Here is a 21947-nt window from a genome sequence, read left to right as displayed (position 1 = left end):
AGGAAGAAAATAGGATAATTAGCTGAAGGACATCCTTCACTACCCTTAAACTACAAATCAGTAACACATTTTTATAGTTACATTTTGACAAGAAACTAAATGCTAATGAAGAACTTGCATGTTATGTATTGAACAACTTACATTTCCTTTTGAGATATTTAAACAACTTTTATGACATTTAGAAAAACATACAATAAGTTTAGAGAATACAGAGAAAACTGCCATGAATGTTGACAATATTTTTTGTAAAAAGCAGGATGTACATATAAGTTTCACACAAAATACCTTCAAGATTTCCCACCCCACAGAAAAGGGCTTTAAAAAAATAGCAATCAGACAGAAATAGCATATAGTCTGAGACATCAGTTGATCTCAAATATCAAAATTTAGTGCAAATGTGCAATTATGGATGTGAAAAGTAGACTACGCAGTAATGTTAGCAGTAGTTTATTACTTCTGGACGATCACGTGAATTGGACAGAACAGCAGCTGGACTCATCAAGGAGCATACAGGAAGCAGTGAGCGTTAGAGACGATTAAGGGAGATGATCACACTTCCGGTCAGATAGGTGGGAGTCTGACAAGTAGCATAGAATTTGTGTGTGACTCAAAAAAAAAATCAAAGATGTTGGATAAACACTTGGTTTTTGGAGGTGGGGGGGGGGGGGAAGATAGGTAGTTGAAAATAGCCTTGCTGAAGAAAATAACAGCAGCAGCCAGATCAGTGGCACTGCAACTGGCTGATTAGTATAGCAGGGCCAGTCGAGGGAGGACTAGCTGAACAATATGATGGGACTCTTTAGTCAAGGGCACAGAACATTCTGAAAGAAGGTGAGCAGCCAAAGTTGTGGGACACACTGGTGCTAACATAGGAGTAAAAACCTCCTGTTAAGGAAAATTTAAGCAGTTAGACAGAAAGCAGAACCACAGAATTATTCCATGTCATGTGCTAATGAGGCAATGTACAGCTAATGTTGTTGCACATGTTAACACGTTGTAAGATTTCACTGCTAATGTAATGGCTTCTCTGTAATGTTCCACTGCAAAGGTAATGGTTTCTTTGAAGCAGCAATGTTTGAGTTATAACTAGAGATAACAGGGCATGTCAGCCAATGAGTGGGATATTGTTCTCTCTTGTGTGTCTGGGAGCAGCGATTTGAGGGAGAGATGAGGAGAGAAGAAGTGAATGGAGAGTTGGTAGACCACCAGAGTGGGCTTGGAGCAGGGGTCCAAAGATCAGCAACGATCGGAGGTCGATGGTGAATGAATGGCCTTATCGGCGAGCTCCAACGTTTGCGCGTTAAACTGTTTCATGAGAATGGGCCCTTTTTTTTTGTTTCTTTACTAACCATATAGTCAAATTAAGAATTATAAAGCTCAATTGTTGAATCGCATAGTGCACTGTTTGTTATTTCGTGGTACTGATTTGTAACAGGGGACACATCTCAAAGCATCCACCCAAATGAGATGATTTTTTTAAGCTTGGCCGGGCCGGGGGCTATCATCCCCTATATTAAGCCATTAGGCGAACCAAGAGTTACACACGAGACAAGGCTTCAGGTACATGCATCATTGAGTTCTATTCAAAGCAGCAGCAATATCCTTCTAGGAAGGTTTGCTCTTGCTACTCAAGAGGGTTAAAAAAAGCATAATAGCACAGCATGGGGGGGGGGAGGGGAGGAAAGAGAGGGGAGGAACATGGGGTGTGGGACCCAGAGTAGTTGTCAGTGTGGAGACATTGAGGAGGAAGGTAGAGGTCAGATCAAATAAATGAGTCAGGGCTATGTTAATGAACATGGTGGGGCTATGGGCCAAAGTGCATTTATTTCAGGAGCATTATAAGCAAGGCAAATGAACTTGGGTCCTGGATTAGCCAACAGAACTATACAGGGCATTGTGGTGGTGCTGGGTTGCTTGAAAAATGTTAAAGTTGATGCCTGGTAGCATCTATCCCAGGTTAGTCAGAGAGGCAAGAGAGTAGACTGCTGGGAGCCAACAGCAATTTTTTCTCCTCTAGCCATAGCAAGTACATTATTCAGTTTAAGGCAGGCAATAGAGAAACTAGAAAACTGCAGGCTGGTAATCAGTGGTAGGGACAGAAGAGGGAAAGATTCTTAAGGATAGGATCTACTCTGACCCAGAAAAACAGATTAGTAGGAAGTCATGCCTTGCAAACTTGTTATTTTTGATTTTGACAAAGGTGATAGATCAGGTTAAGGTAGTGGATGCATAAATGGACTTCAGTAAAGCTTTAAACATGGTTCTTCAGTATAGGATGATCAGGTAGATTAAGCCACATGGGATCCACAGCAACTTGGGAGATTCAATTCAGAAAGTCAAGTATTCCTATGGCAGACGTATAAAACTTCTGTTCAGCCACATTTGGAAGATAGTGCAGTTCTTGTTTCCACATTATAGGAAAGATGTTGAAACCTTGTGTGCAGAAGAGGTTCATCAGTATGTTGCCTGATTTGAGAGCATTAGCAAATTGAGTTTGGACAAACTTGGATTTTCTCTGAATTATCAGAGGCCCAAGGGCAACACAACTAAAATTATATGAAATTATGAAGCAGGGTATATAGCCTTTTGCCCAGCATGGAAATGTTAAATGTGATGAGAGGAAAGTTTAAGGAAATCAACTTGGCAAGTCTTTCACGATCTCTCCCCCCCCCCCCCCCACCCCCAAAACCAAAATCCCAGGGGGTTTAGGTGTCTGGAATACTCTTCCAGGGCAAGTAATGGAAGCAGATACAACAGCAAAGTTTGAGGCATTTCAAAAGGCACATGGCTCGGCAGGGAACAGAGGGATACAAATTAGTAGACAGATGCTCAGTTTAAATTGGCATGATGTTCCTAGAATTGAAGGGCCACTTTCTGTGCTATACTAGGTGTTATGTTCTAATCTTCTTTCAGTACCATGAACAGAATGCAAGTTAATATCTCTTCCCAAAGTAACTTCTACTTACTACACAGAAGAGAGATTGAGAATACACTTAAAGTAGACAAAGTTTTATCAGTCATCTGGTGGGACAAGCAAGATGGCTTTGTCTCTCTTCCCACATATTACAAATGCATTGTTTACATAACTGAATGGAAGATCCACATGCAAGATCAGAGTGTCTCCAGCATAAAACCAGTTTTGTTGAGACAGACAAGTGACAGATTCTTACCATGAATTTCTGTACACTGAGTGGGAACGTGGCAGAGTAAAGCAAGATCTGTCTGGTTCTTGGTAATGTAGAAATTATATCCTCCATCATCTGTACAAAGTCCTGCGACAGTAGTTTGTCTGCCTAAATGAATAGTCCAGGAAAACCCAGTGTTAAACTTCCACTATTGCAGATCAGAATTACACAGCCAGGCATTTAGGTAAAAAGTTAAAAACAAAGTATAACAGACCACTGACAGATACTGTTTGGCTAGCAAGTGGTCACTAATATAAATAAATAAACACACACACACACAAGATTCTGCAGATGCTGGAAATCCTGAGCAACTTACCAAAAAGCGCTGGAGGAACTCAGCAAGTCAGACAGCATCCATGGAGCAGAATAGAAGAATTGGCCCATACCTTCCTCTACTGCCATGATGAGGCCAGACTCAGTTTAGAGAAACAATATCTCATTTTTGTCAAGTACCCTCCAACTTGATGGTGTGAACATCGATTTATCTAACTTCTGGTAAATTCCACCCCCCCCCCACTTCTTTCTTTAGATTATTAGACACAAGAGAAGAATTAGACCACTCAGCAAATAGTCTGGTTCACCATTCACCATTCATTTGTTAACTCTCAACCCAGTTCTCCTGTCTTCTCCCTGTAACCTTTGAGGCCCTGGTTAAAGAAGTACCTATCAACCTCTGCTTTAAATATACTCAATGATTTGTCCTCCACAGCTGTCTGTGGCAATGAATTACAAAGATTTACTATCTTCTGGCTAAAATAAATTCCTTCTCATCTGTTCTAAATGGATGGCCCTCTTTCTGAGGCTGTACCTTTTGACTCCCCCACTGGAAACATCCTCTCCATTCTCACTGTCCAGGCCTTTCAACGTCCGATAGGTTTCGATAGGTTTCTCTCCCCCCCCACCCCCATCTGCTCCAATTCTTCTAAACTTGGCCGAGTCACTCGTTAGTTAATCCTTTCATTCCAACAATCAATCTCATGAACCTCTTCTGGACCCTCTCCCATGCCAGCACATCTTTTAGACAAGGGGCCCAAAACTGCTCACAATACTGTCCAACCAATGCCTTAAAAAGTCTCAGCATGACATCCTTGCTCTTATAGTCTCATCCTCTCAAATTGCACAGGACTCCCAGGTCACTTTGCACCTCTGATTTTCTGAATTTTCTCCCTATTTAGTCTACAGCTTTACTCCTTGCCCATTACTATATACTTCCCTGCACTATATTGCATCTACCACTTTGCCCATTCTCCTAATCTACCCAAGTCCTACAGACTCCCCACTTTCTCAATACTACCTGTCCCTCCACCCATCTTTGCATCATCAGCAAGCTTGGCCACAAAGCCATCATCCCAATCTCTGACATAATGTGAAAAGTAGCAATCTCATTACAGACCCCTGCAGAAAACCACTTATCACAGGCAACCAACTAGAATAGGCCCCCTTCATTCCGACCTACTGCCTCCTGCCAGTCATCCAATCTTCTAACCATGCTAGTATCTTTCCTGTATTTTGTTAATCAGTCTCATGTGCAGCACCCTATCAAAGGCCTTCTGAAAATCCAAGTAAACCACATCCACTGACTCTTCTTTGTCTATCCTGTGTTATTTCTTCAAATAATTCTAACAGATTTGCCAGGCAAATTTTCCTTTAAGGAAACCATACAGACTTTAACCAATTTCATCATGCGCCTCCAACACCCTGAAACTGCATACTTAATGCTGAACTCCAGCATCTTCCCAACCATTGAAGTCAGGCTAACTGGCCTACAATTTCCTTTCTTTTGTCTCCTTCTTGAAGAGCGGAATGACATTTACAATTTTCTAGTCTTCTGGAACCATTCCAGAATCCAGTGATTCTTGAAAGATCATTACTAATGCCTTCACAATCTTTTTAGCTACCTCTTGTCAGATCCCAGGGTGGAGTCCATCTGGTTCAGGTGACTCATCTACCTTCAGATCCTTCATCTTCTCAAATAACTTCTCTTTAGTAATAGCAACTATAGTCACTTCTGCACCGAACCTCAAGTTTCTGGCACACTGCTAATACCATCTTCCACAGTGAAGACTAAAAATACTCAAGTTTGTCCACCATTTCTTTGCACCCTCCCCCATTACTACATTTCCAGCATCAGTCTAATGTGTACTTTCTCCTCACCTTTACTCTTGTATCCAAAATACCTTTTCCTATCCTCTGGATATTTTTGGCTAACTTAACTTCACACTTCAGCTTTTTTTGGTTGCCTCCGTTGGTTTTTAAAAACTTCCCAATCATCTAACTTCCCACTAATTTTTGCTCTATTATATGCCCCTTCTTTTACTTGGAAATCAAACACACATACCTTATCAGCCATGGTTGCTTCACCCTGTCTTTAGAATGCTTCTTTGGGATGTATCTAATATGCACATTCAGAATTGCTCCCAGAAACTCCAGCCATGGCTGTTCTGCCATCAACCCTGTTAGTGGCCCCTTCCAATCAACTTTGGCCAGCTCCTCTCTCATGTTTCTAATTCTTTTTACTCCATTGTAATACTAATACACCTGATTTTAGCTTCTCCCTCTCAAAGGGTGAAACACATGATCACTGTCCAAGGATTCCTTTGCCTTAAACTCCCTAACCAAATCTGGCTCATTACACAACACCCAATCCAGAATTGCCTTTCACTTTGTGGGCTCAACCACAAGCTACTCTTAAAAGCCATCTTGTAGGTATTCTACAAATTCCTTCTTGGAATTCAGCATCAACCTGATTTTTCCTAATCTACCTACATATTGAAATCCTCCCATAACTACAAGATTATCCTCATTACATTTCCATTTGAAATTAATATCCCACATCTTGGCAACTGTTTGGGCACCTGTATATAACTGCTATCAGGGACTTTTTATTCTTGCTGTTTCTTAACTCTACAAGGATCCTTTTTCTTTGCTCCCATTTTTTTAAAAACAGGGCCACCCTACTCCCTCTGCCTACCTGCATTGCCTTATGATACAAGGTATATCCTTGGATGTTAAGCTCCCAATGATCTTCTTTCAGCCAGATCTCAGTCATGCCCACAGCAACATACCTGCCCAATCTCTAACCACACTACAAGTTCATCTACCTTTTCCTGTATACTGCATGCATTCAAATTAACACCTTCAGACCGGTCTTCACCCTTTCCAATTTCACTTATGTTAAAAAAATCAAAAATTCATTCTCCATTATCACCGTTCTCTATTATCCCCATTATCACCTCTTCTCACCTGCCCATCATCTCCTTCTGATGTCCCTTCCCTTTCTTCCATGGTCCACTGTATTCTCCCATCAGATTCCTCCCCCTCCCTTTATCTCTTCCACTCATCTCCTAGCTTCTTACTTCATCACCCATCCCCTGTTTCACTCATCACCTGTCAGCTTTTACACCTTCCGCTTTGCCCTCACTTTCTCTTTCTGGCTTCATTGCCCTGCCTTTCCAGTCTTGAAGGGAAACGTCAACTGTTTATTCCTCTCCATAGATGTTACCTGCATTTTGTGTGCAATGCTCACATTACAGAACAAGTTCTAGTGATGTAGTGGAAGCATATAGCATAATTTAGAGTGTTAAGACAGACCTCAAAATAACTTTGGATATATTAACAGTTATATAATTGCAGGCAGTTTAAGAAAACGATGAGGTAATTTCCAAAAACTCCATACTATCGTGAAGTCAATTATTACAGTTGGAAGAAATGTTATATTATCCCTCTATTGGAGTAGTAGAACACAAGTTAGATAACCATGAGATTACAAACCATGCTATTACAAGATCAGCATTACCCATTCTCAACTGCCCTTGAACCAAGCAGCTGTTATTTAATAACTGATTGGTCAGGTTCCAGAGTTAAGTATTAAAACAAACCAATAGGACTGGCAAATGTTTCTTTCTCTCGGGAACTATAGAGAATCAAAAACAATTTTCTTTGCTTTTTAAACAAAAAAGTTTAGAGGAATTCAGAAGCTTGATCGCCACTGCCACTGTTAGCTTTTTGCTCCAGATTAACTAAATTCCATAGCTACTATCCTATGATCCAAACTCATACAATAACACAAATGTACCATTTTAATACAAACTTAAAAGGCTGGAAACGTACAAGTCAGGCAGCACCTATGGGAGAAATTAGATCGAAGACCCATGATAGCAATTTCTATTTTGCTTTTAGATTTCCAGCATCTGCAATTTTCAATATACTATATTCTGATAAATAACATTTATTAGCTTCAATCTCATCGGTTTTCCCAAATTGTGGCAAGCCCAGGCCCAGCATCTGATACAATCTACCACCAAGTTACCCAGCTCCAATTAATGAACTTCAAGCTTCTACTGCTTAATAAAAAGTTACAGCCTTGGTAGCCACCTTAGGGAGCCCACTTTGTTGTAAGCAACGTGATATTGCTCTAAAGCCAATGTCTAAGTATTTTTCCTACTTGTAAACCTCGAGACAGCCAAGTAGGAGCTACCATTTTGTAAACTGATGCTTTGAGGTCAAAGTGCTTAGCTTGAAGTCCAAGTTCAAATGCTCTGATGAAGGAAGCTGAGCAGTAACAAGGCGGGTTAAGGCAAAAATCTCTTCTTCCGTGTCAGTACTAACTTAAGGTAGAAATAGCAGTCACTGAGTGGATGCTCCCCAAAAGTATCCTTGATGACTATTTGCTGGAAGTGTGGCCAACTACAGCTCCTCTCAAACCACTCTTAATGTCTCTACAACATGTTCTCAGTATTATTTATTGTTTCTTTTTTGTATTTGCTGTTTTTTTTTTGCACATTGGTCATCATTGTGTAGGTTTTCATTTGATTCTATTGTACTAATTTGTTCTACTGTGAATGCTTGCAAGAAAATGAATCTCAGGGTAGTACATGGTGATGTATGCATAGTTTGATAGTAAGTTTACTTTGAACTTAGAGGGGTTGGAGGGATAGCTGGACTGAGGAGCATATAGGAACTAGAAAGCAGATAGGATTTTCAGGGAGCCGCAGATTCAGCCAAGTAGATGTGGGATGGCTAAGAGAGGGGAGGCATGTGTCCCTTGTGGCTATTCCCCTCTATTAAATAAGAGTTAGAATGCTCAGTGGGGTGGGAGAGGAACTGGTTTCTCAGGATAACAGCAGCAAACAGCCACACCAGTGGCACCATGACTGGCTGCTGTACAGCAGGGAAGGTCAAAGTCTAGACGAGCAGTGATAAAATGTCCTATTGTCAGCTGGAACAAAGGCATTTTTGTGGTAGCAAATGAGACTCCAGTATGGTGTAGTCTCCCTGCTGCCAGGGAGAAGGATGTTTTAAGAACATAGAAGATATTCTGAAAGGAAAGGGTGAGCAGCCAAAACTTGGGGTTCACATTGATACTAATGACATAGGCAGGAAGAGAGACAGGGTCCTGTATAGGAAATTAGATAAGTCAAAAAGCAGGACAAACAGAGTTGTAAACTGAGGATTACTCCCCATAGAACATGCTAGCAAGGCCAAAAATAGAAGATGGTACACTGCTAAAGAGCTCATGTAGAAGGGAATGTTTCACAATTACATTATTGGCATTTTTTCCATGCACCTCAACTGAAGCAGCACTAATGTCTTTGCAGCTAATGCTACTTGGGAGGGTTTAACTATAGCAGGAGGATGGGAACCAGAGCAGTAGCTCACCAGGTGGAACGATGAGGAGAGGGTAGATGTTAAGTCAAGTAAGACCAATAACATAAAGAAGCAGGTTCAGGATAATGAACACAGCAGGCAATATCTGGCAAGGCTGATGAGTTTGGAGCCCAAGCTAGAACACTTAACTGCAATTTGTAGCCATTACAGATATTTGGTTGAACTGGTAGCACAATGTTTCATGTACAGAAATTTTAAAATGTGACAGAAAGGGTTATAAAAGTAATTAATATTTTGCATTAATGATTAGGGAGAACGTCAATGCCACACTGAGAGGACATCTTGGAGGGTTCATTCAGTGAGGTCATATAGGTAGAATTCATGAATAGGAAGATGCAATCACTAAGTAATACTGAAGGCCTCCCCAAAGCCAATGGCAGTTAGGGGAACAAAGATACAGGCAGAGAATGGAAAGAAACAAAAGCAACAGGAATTTCTAGAGGATGACTTAATTTCCCCCAATATTGACAGCAATTCCCTTAATGCTTGAAGATTAGATGGGGGCAGAATCTGTTGGGCACATGCAGAACATTTCTTAAAATATTATCAATAATCCAAGGGATGGGGCTGTACTCTGCATTAAATGGTGGCGAATGAGCTAGGTCAAGTTTTTGAAAGACCAACGAGGCCAACTTTTGAAATATTTTTGGATTAGGACAAGACAGATCCTCAGGTGAAAGTGATAAATTTGGGGATGGTCAACTACAACAGTATTAGGCAGGAGCTGGGGAAAGTAGATATGGGACAGCTGGGAGGATAAAATTACATTTATTATGTGGGAGTCTTTTTTGGAGGGCTTTGGATTCAGGAACAGGAAAATTGAAAGAAGAAACATTCTAGACCAGTATGTTCCTGTGAGGATGAAAGGTAAAGATGGCATGGTTCAGGAAGCTTGGATGATGAGAGATAGCAAGTTTAGTCAAAAAATAAAAACATATGCAACATTTGGAAAACTAAAATCAATGTCGCTAATAATAAAGTAGGAAAGAAAACATAATTAGGAAGGCTTAAAGTGGTCACAAAGTAGTCCTTGGCCTACAGGATTAAGGAGAACCTGGCATTTTATCTGCACATTCAGAACAATTGACAGCAGCTAAGGAAAAGGCAAAAGGAGGGAACCTATCCATGGAGTTAAAGTAGGCAAGGTGCTTAATGAATATTTTACGCAAGTATTCATCAAGGAGAAAAAACTTGAATGGTGGTGAGATTATGAAGGAGGATACTGATATTGTAGTGCACATCGACATTAACAAACTAGCATTGAGTGCCTTGAAAGAAAAAGCAAAGCCAAGCAAGTCCCCTGGGTCTGATGGGATCTATCCCTAGTAAACTGAGGGAAGCGAGGGGAGAAGATTGCTAAGGCCTTGACAGAGATCTCTGCCAGAAAAACTTGAGAATAACCAATGCTGTTCCTCTATGACAACGAGGACAAACCAACAAATTATAGGCCAGCAAGCCTTACTTCAGCGGCTGGTAAACGGAGAATTAATTAATTAATTAATTCTTTAAGGGGGCAGATTACTTACTTTTGGAAGAGTCAGCATAGCATTTCAACAGGAAGAGGTGTTATTACACAAATTTAATTGATGTTTGTTTTGAGATCATGAAAATGATTGATACGATTGTGGGAGGGTTGATAGGGTTTGGTAGTTAGATGCATGGACTTCAGTAAAGCATTTGACAAATGTCCAGACGATGCAATTCAATAAGCCAGTAAGTTGTATCCAAAATAGTCTTAGGCAAAGAGAGCGGGTAGTGGTGGTGGTTAGATAGTAACTTCGCAGATGACAAAATTGATGGGAGTGGTGGACAGCACGTAAAATTACCAAAATCATACAATAGGATCAGATCAGTTGGAAAATTGGCAGAGAGAATTTAATCCAGCCAAGGAATTGCATTTCAGAAATTGAAATGCAAGAAGTAAACTGCAGGATATTTAGCAGCACTGTATTGATATACAGATGGATTTGGGGTGCAAATCTATCGCTCTGAAAGTGAGTAGGGTAGCAAAGGCAGCACACCCTTCATGGCATAAAAGTAAAAAAAAACAGCAAGTAATGTTGTATAAAACAGAGTACTTTGATTAAGCTATTTTGTTGTGGAGGTTTTATGTAGTTCTGGTTACCAAATTACAAGGAGGATGTGAAGGTTTTGGAAAAGATGAACACAAGTATTGCCTTATATTAAGAGTGCATTAGTTACAAGCAGTGGCTGATCAAACTTGGATGTTTTCTTTGGGACAATGCTGCAAAATACTACAGCACATATTTACGTTGAGGTATGTTTAAGGGAAACTGATGAAGCAACTGTTAAAAGAAATCCAAAGGGTAAGCTGTCTGGAACTTGCTGCAACAAGAGATGGCAGAAGCAAATACAATAACATTTAAGAGTGCTTAGATACAAACAGGCAGTGAACAGAGGGATAGGAGGCCATTTGAAGGCAAATAGGATTAGTTTCATTAGCCAACATGGTCCAGCAAAGATTTGGAGAGCCGAATGGCCTGCTAATCTGCTGCACTTTTCTATGTTCTAGAAATCTGAAATAAAACAATGTTTGAAGTCAATACTCTTTCATCTTCCATTCTAATGAAAGCTCAGTGAATGAAACATCAACTAGTTCTCACCACAAATGCTGCTTGAGAGAGTTCTAGCACATAATTTTACCTATAGGAATATCCTACCTGTAAACTTTAACCAAACACAAGCAACCTTAAGATATTGTCAGAATGCATTGAAACTTTTAGATGAATTAAATACATCCTCACTCAAATTAAATGGAATTTAGGATTTTTGTTTCGGTTTCAAGTTTACTTTTAGAATGTTAGTTATACTAACACAACTTAACTCATTTCTTTTTGTTAAATTACCTCATCAAGTACAATCATCTGTACGTTGTCCACTTTAGCCAAACCTTTCTTAATCAAATCCAGGATTCTTCCAGGTGTTGCGATCACCACATGGACTGCATTTAATAGAATAGTTTTAAACGACAGTCTGAAGAACACACTTCACAACTTTAGACAAACATTAAATGAACATCCCAGTCTTGTTCTATATAATTGCAGTACAGTCGGCCCTCCATATCCACGTGTTCCGTATTTGTGGATTTAACCAACTGCAGATCAGGACTGAGGAAAAAAACCCTGGAAGTTCTCTTTCTTCTCATTCCTTAAACAATAGTGTAACAACTATTTACATAGCATTTCCATTGTACAGGTTTCCCCGCTATCCAGAAGTTTTTGAACACTCCCAGACCCAAAAAATAACCTACCAAATAACATCTAAAACCTAATATAACATTAAACATATAGTAAAAGCAGGAATGATATAATACAGCCTATATGAAGTAGATATAATGTATGTACAGTGTAGTTTCACTTACCAGAATCAGGAGACAGTGAACACACTGGAAGGTTCACACATTTTTCTATCATGCAGTTCTTTGTAAGCACTCAAAACATCATGCAAACCTGCCCTAAACCTACGTGCCCTTTCAAAATTAAGGTCATACTTTTCCGCAATCATTGCAGCGTTGTCAATCACAGCAAAAATCTCACAGTTCAAAGCTATGGTTGCTTGATGCTGAGATGCTGAGTGTTTTGCTGAGAGCAAAACAAATGCTGAACACTATTTTCACTTTTTGCCACTCTCGTTGCTCAGAGTGCGCGCTGCCTCTATAACGGCTCACTGCAAAGCAAATGCTGAACGCTATTTTCGCTTTTCGCCACTCTCGAAGCTCAGAATGCGCGCTGCTTCTGTAATGGCTTGCTGCAAAACAAATGCTGAACGCTATTTTCGCTTTTCGCCACTCTCGCTGCTCAGAGTGCGCGCTGCCTCTAGAACGGCTTGCTGCAAAACAAATGCTGAATGCTATTTTCGCTTTTGCCACTCTTGTTGCTTGAGGTGTGCGCTGCCTTTATAATGGCTTGCAGCAAAATAAATGCTGAATGCTATTTTTGCTTTTCGCCACTTTTGCCGCTCCAGGTTCGTGGAAGAGCTATGATGGTTGCGTCTGTACTAAACACGTACAGTTTTTTTTCTTGTCATTATTCCCTAAATACAGTATAACTATTTTACATAGCATTTACATTGCATTAGGTATTATAAGTAATCTAGAGATGATTTAAAGTATACGGGAAGATGTGCGTAGGTTTATGCAAATACTATGCCATTTTATTTAAGGGACTTGAGCATCCACGCGGGGGGGGGGGTGCAGAGAATGTCCCGGAACCAAACACCCATGGATACGGTGGGCCGACTGTACACTAATCACAAAAGTGAAGTCTGGGTTGTGGATTGCTCAACTAACCAGTTTTATGTGCCTTTTTAGAATCCATAAATTTACCAAAGAATAAACACAGATTATACAGAATGTCAAATGGCTGTCTACAGATTAACAGCATCAAAATCATCATTACTCAAGAAAAATTAATGTGCCTAAAGATATCACAGACAGTATCTCAGATTATTCTGTTTACAACAAAGTGAATTATAGGGAGGAGAGGAAATACTCATGAAGTTGTTCATAAGAGGGATTTTGATTGAAATAATGACATTTCACAACAACAAAGGACAATTCATACAATAGATGATTATGTTCTGGAATGAAATGCTTCAATGGTAGTAGAAACAGATTCAACAGTAACTTTTCAAACACTAGTTAAATGCTTAATGCAGAATATTCTGTAGAGCTGTGGAAAAAGAGCAAGGGACTTGGACAAAATGAATAGCTATCAGAAGAGCTGCCACAGGGTCTATAACAAATGTTATAGGATGAGAATATTCTTTCAGTATTTTTCTGCCCACAATTTTAACCTAGGCAAGTCATTAATTTAAGTGGATAACCCCTTCTTTTGCTAAAACTGTCAATAGTGTCACAAACGCCAAGTTCTTCAGTCAAGATCTTTTTCCATTTCCTGGCAACTTCAGATAGTGTGCCCAATTCCATCAACATCATTATTTTCATGACAAACTCAAGGAATTACACTGCATGTAAAACTTCTAATATTTATCATTTAGCAAATTAAATTTAATTTGCTAAATTTTAAATTGCCTTACAAGGAAAAATTTGAACTGAGACAATAACAACACATGATATACATTTTTTAAAACAAGTCTATGCTCTGAAAGAATCTTAAAAGTTGTGTAAATGTTTTTTTAAAAACTTCCATGCAATAAACAAATATAAACGATTAACTTCACTGAGTAATCCTAATGCTAACTTCACTTGCAAATCACCAAGAATTGATCCCTGTAACAATTCCAACTCATATGAGACTCATCTTACAAAGAATGCTTTTGAACTTCGCTAATTCCTATACTTGCATTTCCACGATATAATCCATTTATTGAGACACATTTCATAGGTCTTCCAAAGTGTGGGTTAGATAGCAGGATCCCAGTCTAGCCAGTGTACAAGAGACAAGATAAGTTTATACAATTTTTTTTTAAAACAGCCATTTAAAAATACATTACATATCATCTGAAGATTACAAAAGCCTGACTTATGGACACTCTTGCATATGAACATATTCCCATATTAGATTTAACAGTGCAACATATTCTCATTCCAAAAAGAAGCAGAACTACTCCCCTCTCTCTGCCTTTTAAAAAAAACAATTTTTTGTTTGCATTAATTACAATATGGTGAAATATTGTTACCACATCTAGTAAATCGTGCATTTTTCCAACTTGAATGCCTGTAAAACCAAAATCTATTTGTTAACTAGGGACCGCACTGCAATTCATCAAGCTATATACTGACCAGTCTCATCGAGTCTCAAGATGTCATCCCGGAGATTTGTTCCTCCTGTGGTAGCCATCACTTTTACACCACCCATGTGTTTGCTGACTTGTATACAGATCTGACTGACTTGCAGTGCCAGCTCTCGGGTAGGCACAATCACCATAGCTTTAAAATGAACAAGAAAGCAAAAAAAACATAATACATTTTCATCAGGAGATTTTAAATAGCAGAAATCAAAATATTCTATTGCAACAAATTATTTGCAGAAAGTCAAGCTTATCCAACAGCCATCTTCCAAGGATTTGCGTTGCCCTATGTAAAAAGTCGTGCTATGTTGGTTCTTTATGCATGGATCTTTCTACACCGCTTTCAGCAATCATGGATATTAATCACGGCTTCATGGTGGAAAACGAAGCTTCCAGGTTAAAAGTTTCAAGCTTATCCATGGTTTTCCCTAGCTAGTTGGAAGATTTTACACAAATACAATTTCCTTTCAATACAAGCTTCTTGTTACGCAAGGAGGAACGGAGCCTTAAATCTTCATATTTTATGTAGAGCACCTTTCCCCAGCCCAATGAAAAGTAGATACAACAGAAGTACAAACAGTTCTAGAAACCAGTGTTATAATCACTCCAGCAGTGCAATAATCCTTTTTTATAATCAAAACTGTTGTTCCCTGTCCTTTATTCCTTATTTATCTTTATTGAATACCGTGTGTGTAGGAACCTTTTGAATCCATTTCTGTCTAGTTATTAGCCAGATCTTATTGTCACATCAATTTTGTGTGGTTAACTGTCAGCAGTTGATCTTTAATTTGCTTCTTGCATTTAAACACATTCACTATGAATTTATCTCAGTCTTTTGGTCTGAATAATTTCTGCTTTTCATTCTGATACTGTTAATTTCTGCAGTTTGGACCCTCATCTTCTTTGTGAATGCCAGCAGGACCTCGTACCATTTCTGAATATGTCAAATGGATCACGACTTCAGACTGTTCACCTCCATCCTTCTCTAGAATTTTCTGTAGTAATATCCCTAATTAGAACTGGCACAAAGAGGTAACATACCATCCAAGAATCAATTCTACAATGTTTGCTCCCCTAACCATTGATTGCCTGATCTTTCTCCATTCTCCCTGGTCAGCTAAGCCATACATGTTGCAACAGTCTTCACTCTGGCCACACATCCCAGAGGGTACCTGTTCTCTAACAGTGTTATTAGCCAGGGGAAGGCAGGAGATTGGGGCTAAGAGGAAAAATGGCTCAGCCATGATGAAATGGCAGAGCAGATCTAATGGGCCAAATGGCCTAATTCTGCTCCTATATCTTATGGTCTTACAAGTGAATACTGCTCAGAGGAAGACAACCCCAGTGGTTTTCCTACCTATTCTCTATTGTCTGAATTAACTGGGATCACTGGAAGTATTGAAGCTGGGGAACTCAGCTACAATTGAATATTAAAACAGAAATTACACAAACCTTGAATACAGTCTCTCTTCAGGTCCAGCCTTTCAAGTAATGGAATGAGGTAGGCTCCACTTTTACCTGTTCCGTTTTTGGCTCTGGCCAATATATCTCTGCCAGACAATGCAATAGGAATACTTGCCTCCTGAGAAACGAGTTCAGAATATATTATGCCAAATAAAAGCTCGAACTTCTGTTCTCACTTAAAAAAAAATTAATGAAACTTATAGGGAAATAGTTTACACAAGAACACTCAAAACATAAATGCTCACACTTAGCATGAGTGAGGTTGTGTTTTCTGTACAACATCACAATATTATTTAGCACCACTGGTACAACAGTTGGTGTTATATCAACCAGCGATTTGGTTTGGCCCAATCTCCGCTGCTGTCCATACCAGCTTTGCAAGTCTTCTACTACATTCCAAAGATCTACTCGTAACCCAATTGTCTACAGCAAATTACTTTGCACTTCCAATTAATAACAATAGAAGAATCAACAGGAGAGATAATGGAAATGTGAGATAAAATGAATTGCAGAATTCAGGGAAGGAAAGGAATAGGACTAATGCAATTGCTTCTCTAGCAGGTGATGTTCTGAAGGACTGAATAGTCGTTTTTATGATGGCAAGTACAACATGAAGTGGATCACACACATACCTGAATTGGAGAAGGTTTCTCCCAACCCATTTCAAAAATGCCCATCAGCAACTCTCGTTTCAAACAATAATCTTCAAATTCATTTCCTTTTGTGGCAGTAACATCCTAAGTATTGAAGAACAAAGCTGACAATGTGCAAAGTACAATTGCAACTCTTAAAAATGTAATTATTCAAACAACTTTGTGGGCTGCAAGTTAAACAGAATTTGAGTGAAGGAAAGCACTTTGATACTGTGGAAAGCATGCAAGTGAAACTCTTACAGAACACAGTTATCACAATGGTACAAGTTTCTAAAAGATTAATTTATAGGTATCGCCCAATTCAAAATTTTTTTTTTGCTGTACATTTCACTACAAAATGTACAGCCAAATTTAGTGGGAATTTTCAGACTGAACACTGGACACAGTCAACAAACTACTAATTTTACAAAGAAATAAAAATACGATCACCATTGACATTTCCCAACTTTAAAGCCACCCATATATTTTGGATATTCATCAGTATGGACTCTGACTTTCTGAATTCATTCTCCAATTGAAACAGTGTCTGCATTTCGAATTATCAAGTCTTCCTCAATTCACAATGGGAAGGTTCTACACTTAATTATCAACTGAAGACTGTATCTTATGCTACATTCTCTAAAAGTGGATAATGATTAAGCCAATGTAACCATCTATTCCAAATTCATGGAAACTGGCTGCAAAGATCAAAGCCAAAGAAGCACCTATAATCACAAGTAATCTGCAGCCAAATCATCCTTCTGGAGAAAGGCAAGAGTTGATAATAGTAACTTCATTTCAAAAGCAGCAATTAAGTCAAAATACAGCTTTTACATTCATGTATATGATTCCTCCAGCTAGGCTAGGAGGAACAAATTTAAATAGATTCAGACTAATCTTGAAAGTCTATCAGGTGGGGCAAAGATGAGGATTTTTTTTAAATCTTGAAATTTAAGTACTGCTCACTATATCCTGACTGATGATTTCTAAAGGACAAGAAGAAGAACACAGTTTAATTCCAAGAACAATTTGAAGTAGGTGATATTGAAAGTGGTTGGATTTCTAGGATTCTTCTTACCGAAGTTTTCATCCTCCTGTCTTTTGGAGGCAACTTTAAACTTTTCTTCCAGTCATCACCTGGTCTACAGTGAACAAGAGACAAATGTTTACATTACAGTGGCAACTATTGCACAAAATAGTTCTAAATTAAGCCTTTAAAAAAATCTACAATTGATTGTCTTATTACAAATTTCAGATACTATGTCAGAAAAAACTGCACCAAAAATGCAACTTCATTTCCCTTTTCCATCGTTTTAGAAAATCCAATCCAATATTAAATGTGCTATTTTATTTTACCAAGTTTTGGGGTAGCAAGGCATGCAGCAAATCCCAAGTCATTCTTTGCTTTGTCTTTGGATTTAAATGCTGGAACTCCTTAACCAAAGTTGATTTAGGATGTGATTCATTATCACCTTCGCAAAGGCATGGATAGGCAAATGTCAACCTTGCCAGTGACAATGAAAACTGGGGGGGGGGGGGGGGGGGGGAAGAAAGAGCTCAAAATCTGGAATTCGTCTTTAAAAAGTTTGGAAGTAGCTAATGGTTATTCACAATTGTGCAAGAGTCCAAAATAAACACATAAAAATTACTAAAAATACTCAGGTCAGGCAGCATTTATACAGTTTAACTATTTTAGGTTTAAAACAGTTACGTCTCCCCCCACCCCCTTTTTCAGAGACTAGATTGCATCACTGCACTCAGAACTTAATTGTAATGCTGGAATGAAAGGATGGAGTTTTTCTTTAATTCTCTTTTGGGTCAAAATAAAATGACTACTGGATAAAGATAAATTGGGCACAAACTCGTTTCCTCAATTAAAATTGATTAACTAGGATGAAATAAACAACTAGTTGTCTCAAAATGAAAATAATACTGTAGATCATAAGCAAGTTAGTTTGTTGCTTGGAAAAAAATTCTAATAAACAAGACAAAAATTCTTATTCTAAATTAAAAGGTTTAGTATTTCAGAAATGATTAAATGTAACTCATACCATCAAATAGGTTACAGAGTTAACAAGAAATTACCAGTCTGAAAGAGTATCATTATATCCCAAATTCCTACACTTCCTTCAGAAGAATAACCCAATTCAAAAACCCATAACCCTTTCAAACATTTCTAAATGTTCTGGGTATTTTTTTTAAAATATATACAAAAGAGAGAAGATGGCAAGACAAATTGAATAGAAAGTTTAGGTTATTTAAATGCAAAAGGAACTTGAGGACCCAGAAGACCTGGACTCAAATTCTCCACCTGTGGTCAATTTAATCCAATATCCTTTGTCATTTCACATGGTCAATATTTCACCATTCACCTTCACACATCATATCTTGCCAAAAAGATGTGTACCCATAAATTAATGGGGGGGGGGGGGGAAGAGAGAAGAAGGTCTTTTCTCTACCTCCCAATTATGCTTTCAGTAATAATATAAGTTTAATACTGTCACAGTAGTGTTATAAGAAAAGGAAAACGCTGCTCTAAATTCTGTGGATTTCCCACTGCATTAACAAATCAAGCAACAGTAGCTTCTGCTTGGCTAAACCACGCTTGGTCGCAGTGTCCAGAAAGTCGGCAGTTTTAACGAAACTGCGTGAACAGATGAAGAGTCGGTCATCTTTGGTCCAAATCCCGTTTGGACCGTCGAGGTCACCAATGTAGCGATGTGCTGCACACAGCGCTGAAATAACGACACGCAGTCGGTAAATCGTTTCGAGACTAGTTTATTCAAACTTCGCGGCACTGGCATTTAATCCCTAGCGCCCGCCTTCTCCGGGCGGAAATGACGTCAGAGGTGCATTACCAAAGTCTCCCCCCGCGTGCTGGCTATTTGTGAGCCGGTTCGCCTGCACAGAAAGTGGGTCGCCACACAATGAGCTTTTACATTGGTAAAAGCATTTCTAAAGTACATTCATGCAATCTTCCTAAAATCACCCAAAACTACAGCAAATCAAGAGAATTATTAATGCAACCCAAAGGAATGATGAAAATTATGGTTTTAACATAGCAAATTGTTTTACAACTTAAAAGCTTATAGAATAAAAAATTGAGATTTCACACATTTCTCACATCTGGAAATTTCAGAATGACTGCTGGCTCTCTCAGACCTACCTTTATTACACCTGGTCATTGCAACTGAAGAAAATCAGGTAATACTGAAAGCAATGCTTCACACAGTTTAAAGCTCAATTATCTCAGTGAAGTTAAAGAAAAGCAACATTTAGCTGAACCCTCCTACACATCTCCTCCAGCCATCAATCTGAGATGACCAAGTTTTGATGGCGGTTACACAAAATTCAACTTCTAAGAAAAACACAAGTTCAAAAAACACACCAAGTAAATGGCCTTCTGAAAAGGGCAAGAATACCAAGAGAAAGTCACCAGTAATATTAACACAAAATGTTGGCAGAACTCAGCAGGCCAGACAGCATCTATGGGAGGAGGCAGCGATGACTCGTCACTCCCTCCTCCCATAGATGCTGTCTGGCCTGCTGAGTTCTGCCAACATTTTGTGTTTTTATTTATCTCCGGCATCTGCAGATTCACTCCTGTCACCAGTAATATTATCACACTTACAAAAAAAGGGGACAAAAACAAAAGGCAAAATTACAGCCTAAAAGCCAAGCAGTGCAATACTCCTCCTAATGGGGTTATTAAAATTAAGGGTCTGTTGATAACACAGCCAGTAATTATCCCTATACCAAGAGCAGAACAGATCCGATCATTATTTCAATTATATTTGTAATACATTGCTGTTGCAAATTGATAAACACATTTCTATTACAATAATTAAAATCTGCAAAAGCACATAATTAGAACATTCTGAATTCATGCAAAATATCAGAAGCCTGAACTCCAACAATAATCTGACAACTTTACTATCAGAATATTGAGCTTCCAAAGATTTGTTTAAAATACTTACTTAATAGTACTGCTGGTCGTATGCGCTTGCTGCTGAGTGCCATTAAGTGTGCTGGCATTCTTTAATTGCTGTAGCTGTTGGTTGGTCTGTGCAACTTGCTGTGGTGGTACCCCTCCTGGGATTGCACTAGATTTCAGTGGGCCCCTCAATTGCCCATTCTGAGTAGACAAACCCATAATAACGGGATTTTCCGTCCTGGCTGTGGTCATTTTATATATATATATATTTCAAAATTTTTTATATATATATATATATATATATATAATATGCAGGTTCAGTTTACAGCCCAATGTTCATACAGAAACTGTAATAGCTTAAACCTCTTCAAATGAAGAGATAAAGTTCGCTCAATGTATACGAGTCCTCTTGTTGCAATCAAAGCAAGCTCTCATACGAGTCTTTTTAAAAAGTCAAGCAGTCACTTGCACTGATGCTTAGTAGACAATATTCTGCCACATAAATCCTTTTTCATAAAAAGGTCTTGAATGTATTCACTTTCACCTGTAATGTAATTAAAACAATTTTTTTTTAAAAAAAGATTGCACAACCATTCAAACCTACTAAATGGCAACAAGGACCCTCTCAACTATCTTTGACAATGTTGCTTAAACTAAAAAGAACAAAGTTTCACAAAATCAGGAATGTATAAACACAATGCATCAGGAAATTATGATCAGTTTTCACATTAATTCCACAACTGCTCCAGATTCTGACATAATTCATTCATTCGATAACAAATTCCTCACTGCCAGAGTCCAAATGCATTAGTAATGACAGAATTTTGGATTTCATGCTTTCGATTAGTTTCCCTGTTTATTTCGAAACATGGGACAAATTATATGTTATAGTACTCAGACACTTGTCAAACACTCCCAGCAACTAACTGGAATGAAGAGATCTGTTAACCAAATCACTTTTTCCTTACTTTTTTCTGGATCTGAGCTACACAATTCTAACGAAAAGTTATTGACGTTATCTGTCAACCGACTCTCCCTCCACTGATGCTGCCCAAATGGAATTACTTCAGCTTTAAAAAAAATTGTGCAGTTCTTTAAAAACATTGATCAGAAAGGCACATAATCACATTACAATGAAACAATAAAATGCCAAATGAGGAGTTCATTTTGGTGGTCAAAGAAGCCTGTTGAAGAGAACTGCCTTTTCTCTTTCCACAATTCATGCTTCTGGCAAAGTAATATGGCTAATAATACTGAACAAAAGTATATAAAAAATGTTATTAACATCAAAAG

At 38.6% G+C, this 21947-nt stretch overlaps 1 protein-coding gene across 2 annotated transcripts in view; it reads right to left on the bottom strand.

Annotated features, from left to right (window-relative positions):
- ddx6 (DEAD (Asp-Glu-Ala-Asp) box helicase 6) overlaps positions 1-21947 on the bottom strand; it is a 39381-nt gene that overhangs the window by 11820 nt on the left and 5614 nt on the right. For both annotated transcript variants that reach the window (XM_059956960.1, XM_059956959.1), the window contains exons 2-8: positions 20698-21198; positions 17799-17862; positions 16721-16825; positions 16077-16206; positions 14617-14763; positions 11720-11814; positions 3171-3293 (exon numbers count right to left, since the gene is read on the bottom strand). In XM_059956960.1, coding sequence (XP_059812943.1) covers positions 3171-3293; positions 11720-11814; positions 14617-14763; positions 16077-16206; positions 16721-16825; positions 17799-17862; positions 20698-20906 — 873 coding nt within the window. In that variant the 5' untranslated portion in view covers positions 20907-21198. The remainder of the gene's footprint in view (positions 1-3170; positions 3294-11719; positions 11815-14616; positions 14764-16076; positions 16207-16720; positions 16826-17798; positions 17863-20697; positions 21199-21947) is intronic.

Source organism: Hypanus sabinus, chromosome X2, assembly GCF_030144855.1.
Source record: "Hypanus sabinus isolate sHypSab1 chromosome X2, sHypSab1.hap1, whole genome shotgun sequence".
NCBI classification, from domain to species: domain Eukaryota; kingdom Metazoa; phylum Chordata; class Chondrichthyes; order Myliobatiformes; family Dasyatidae; genus Hypanus; species Hypanus sabinus.
The sequence above is the reverse complement of the archived record's forward strand: the minus strand, read 5'-3'. Positions and strand labels throughout refer to the sequence as shown.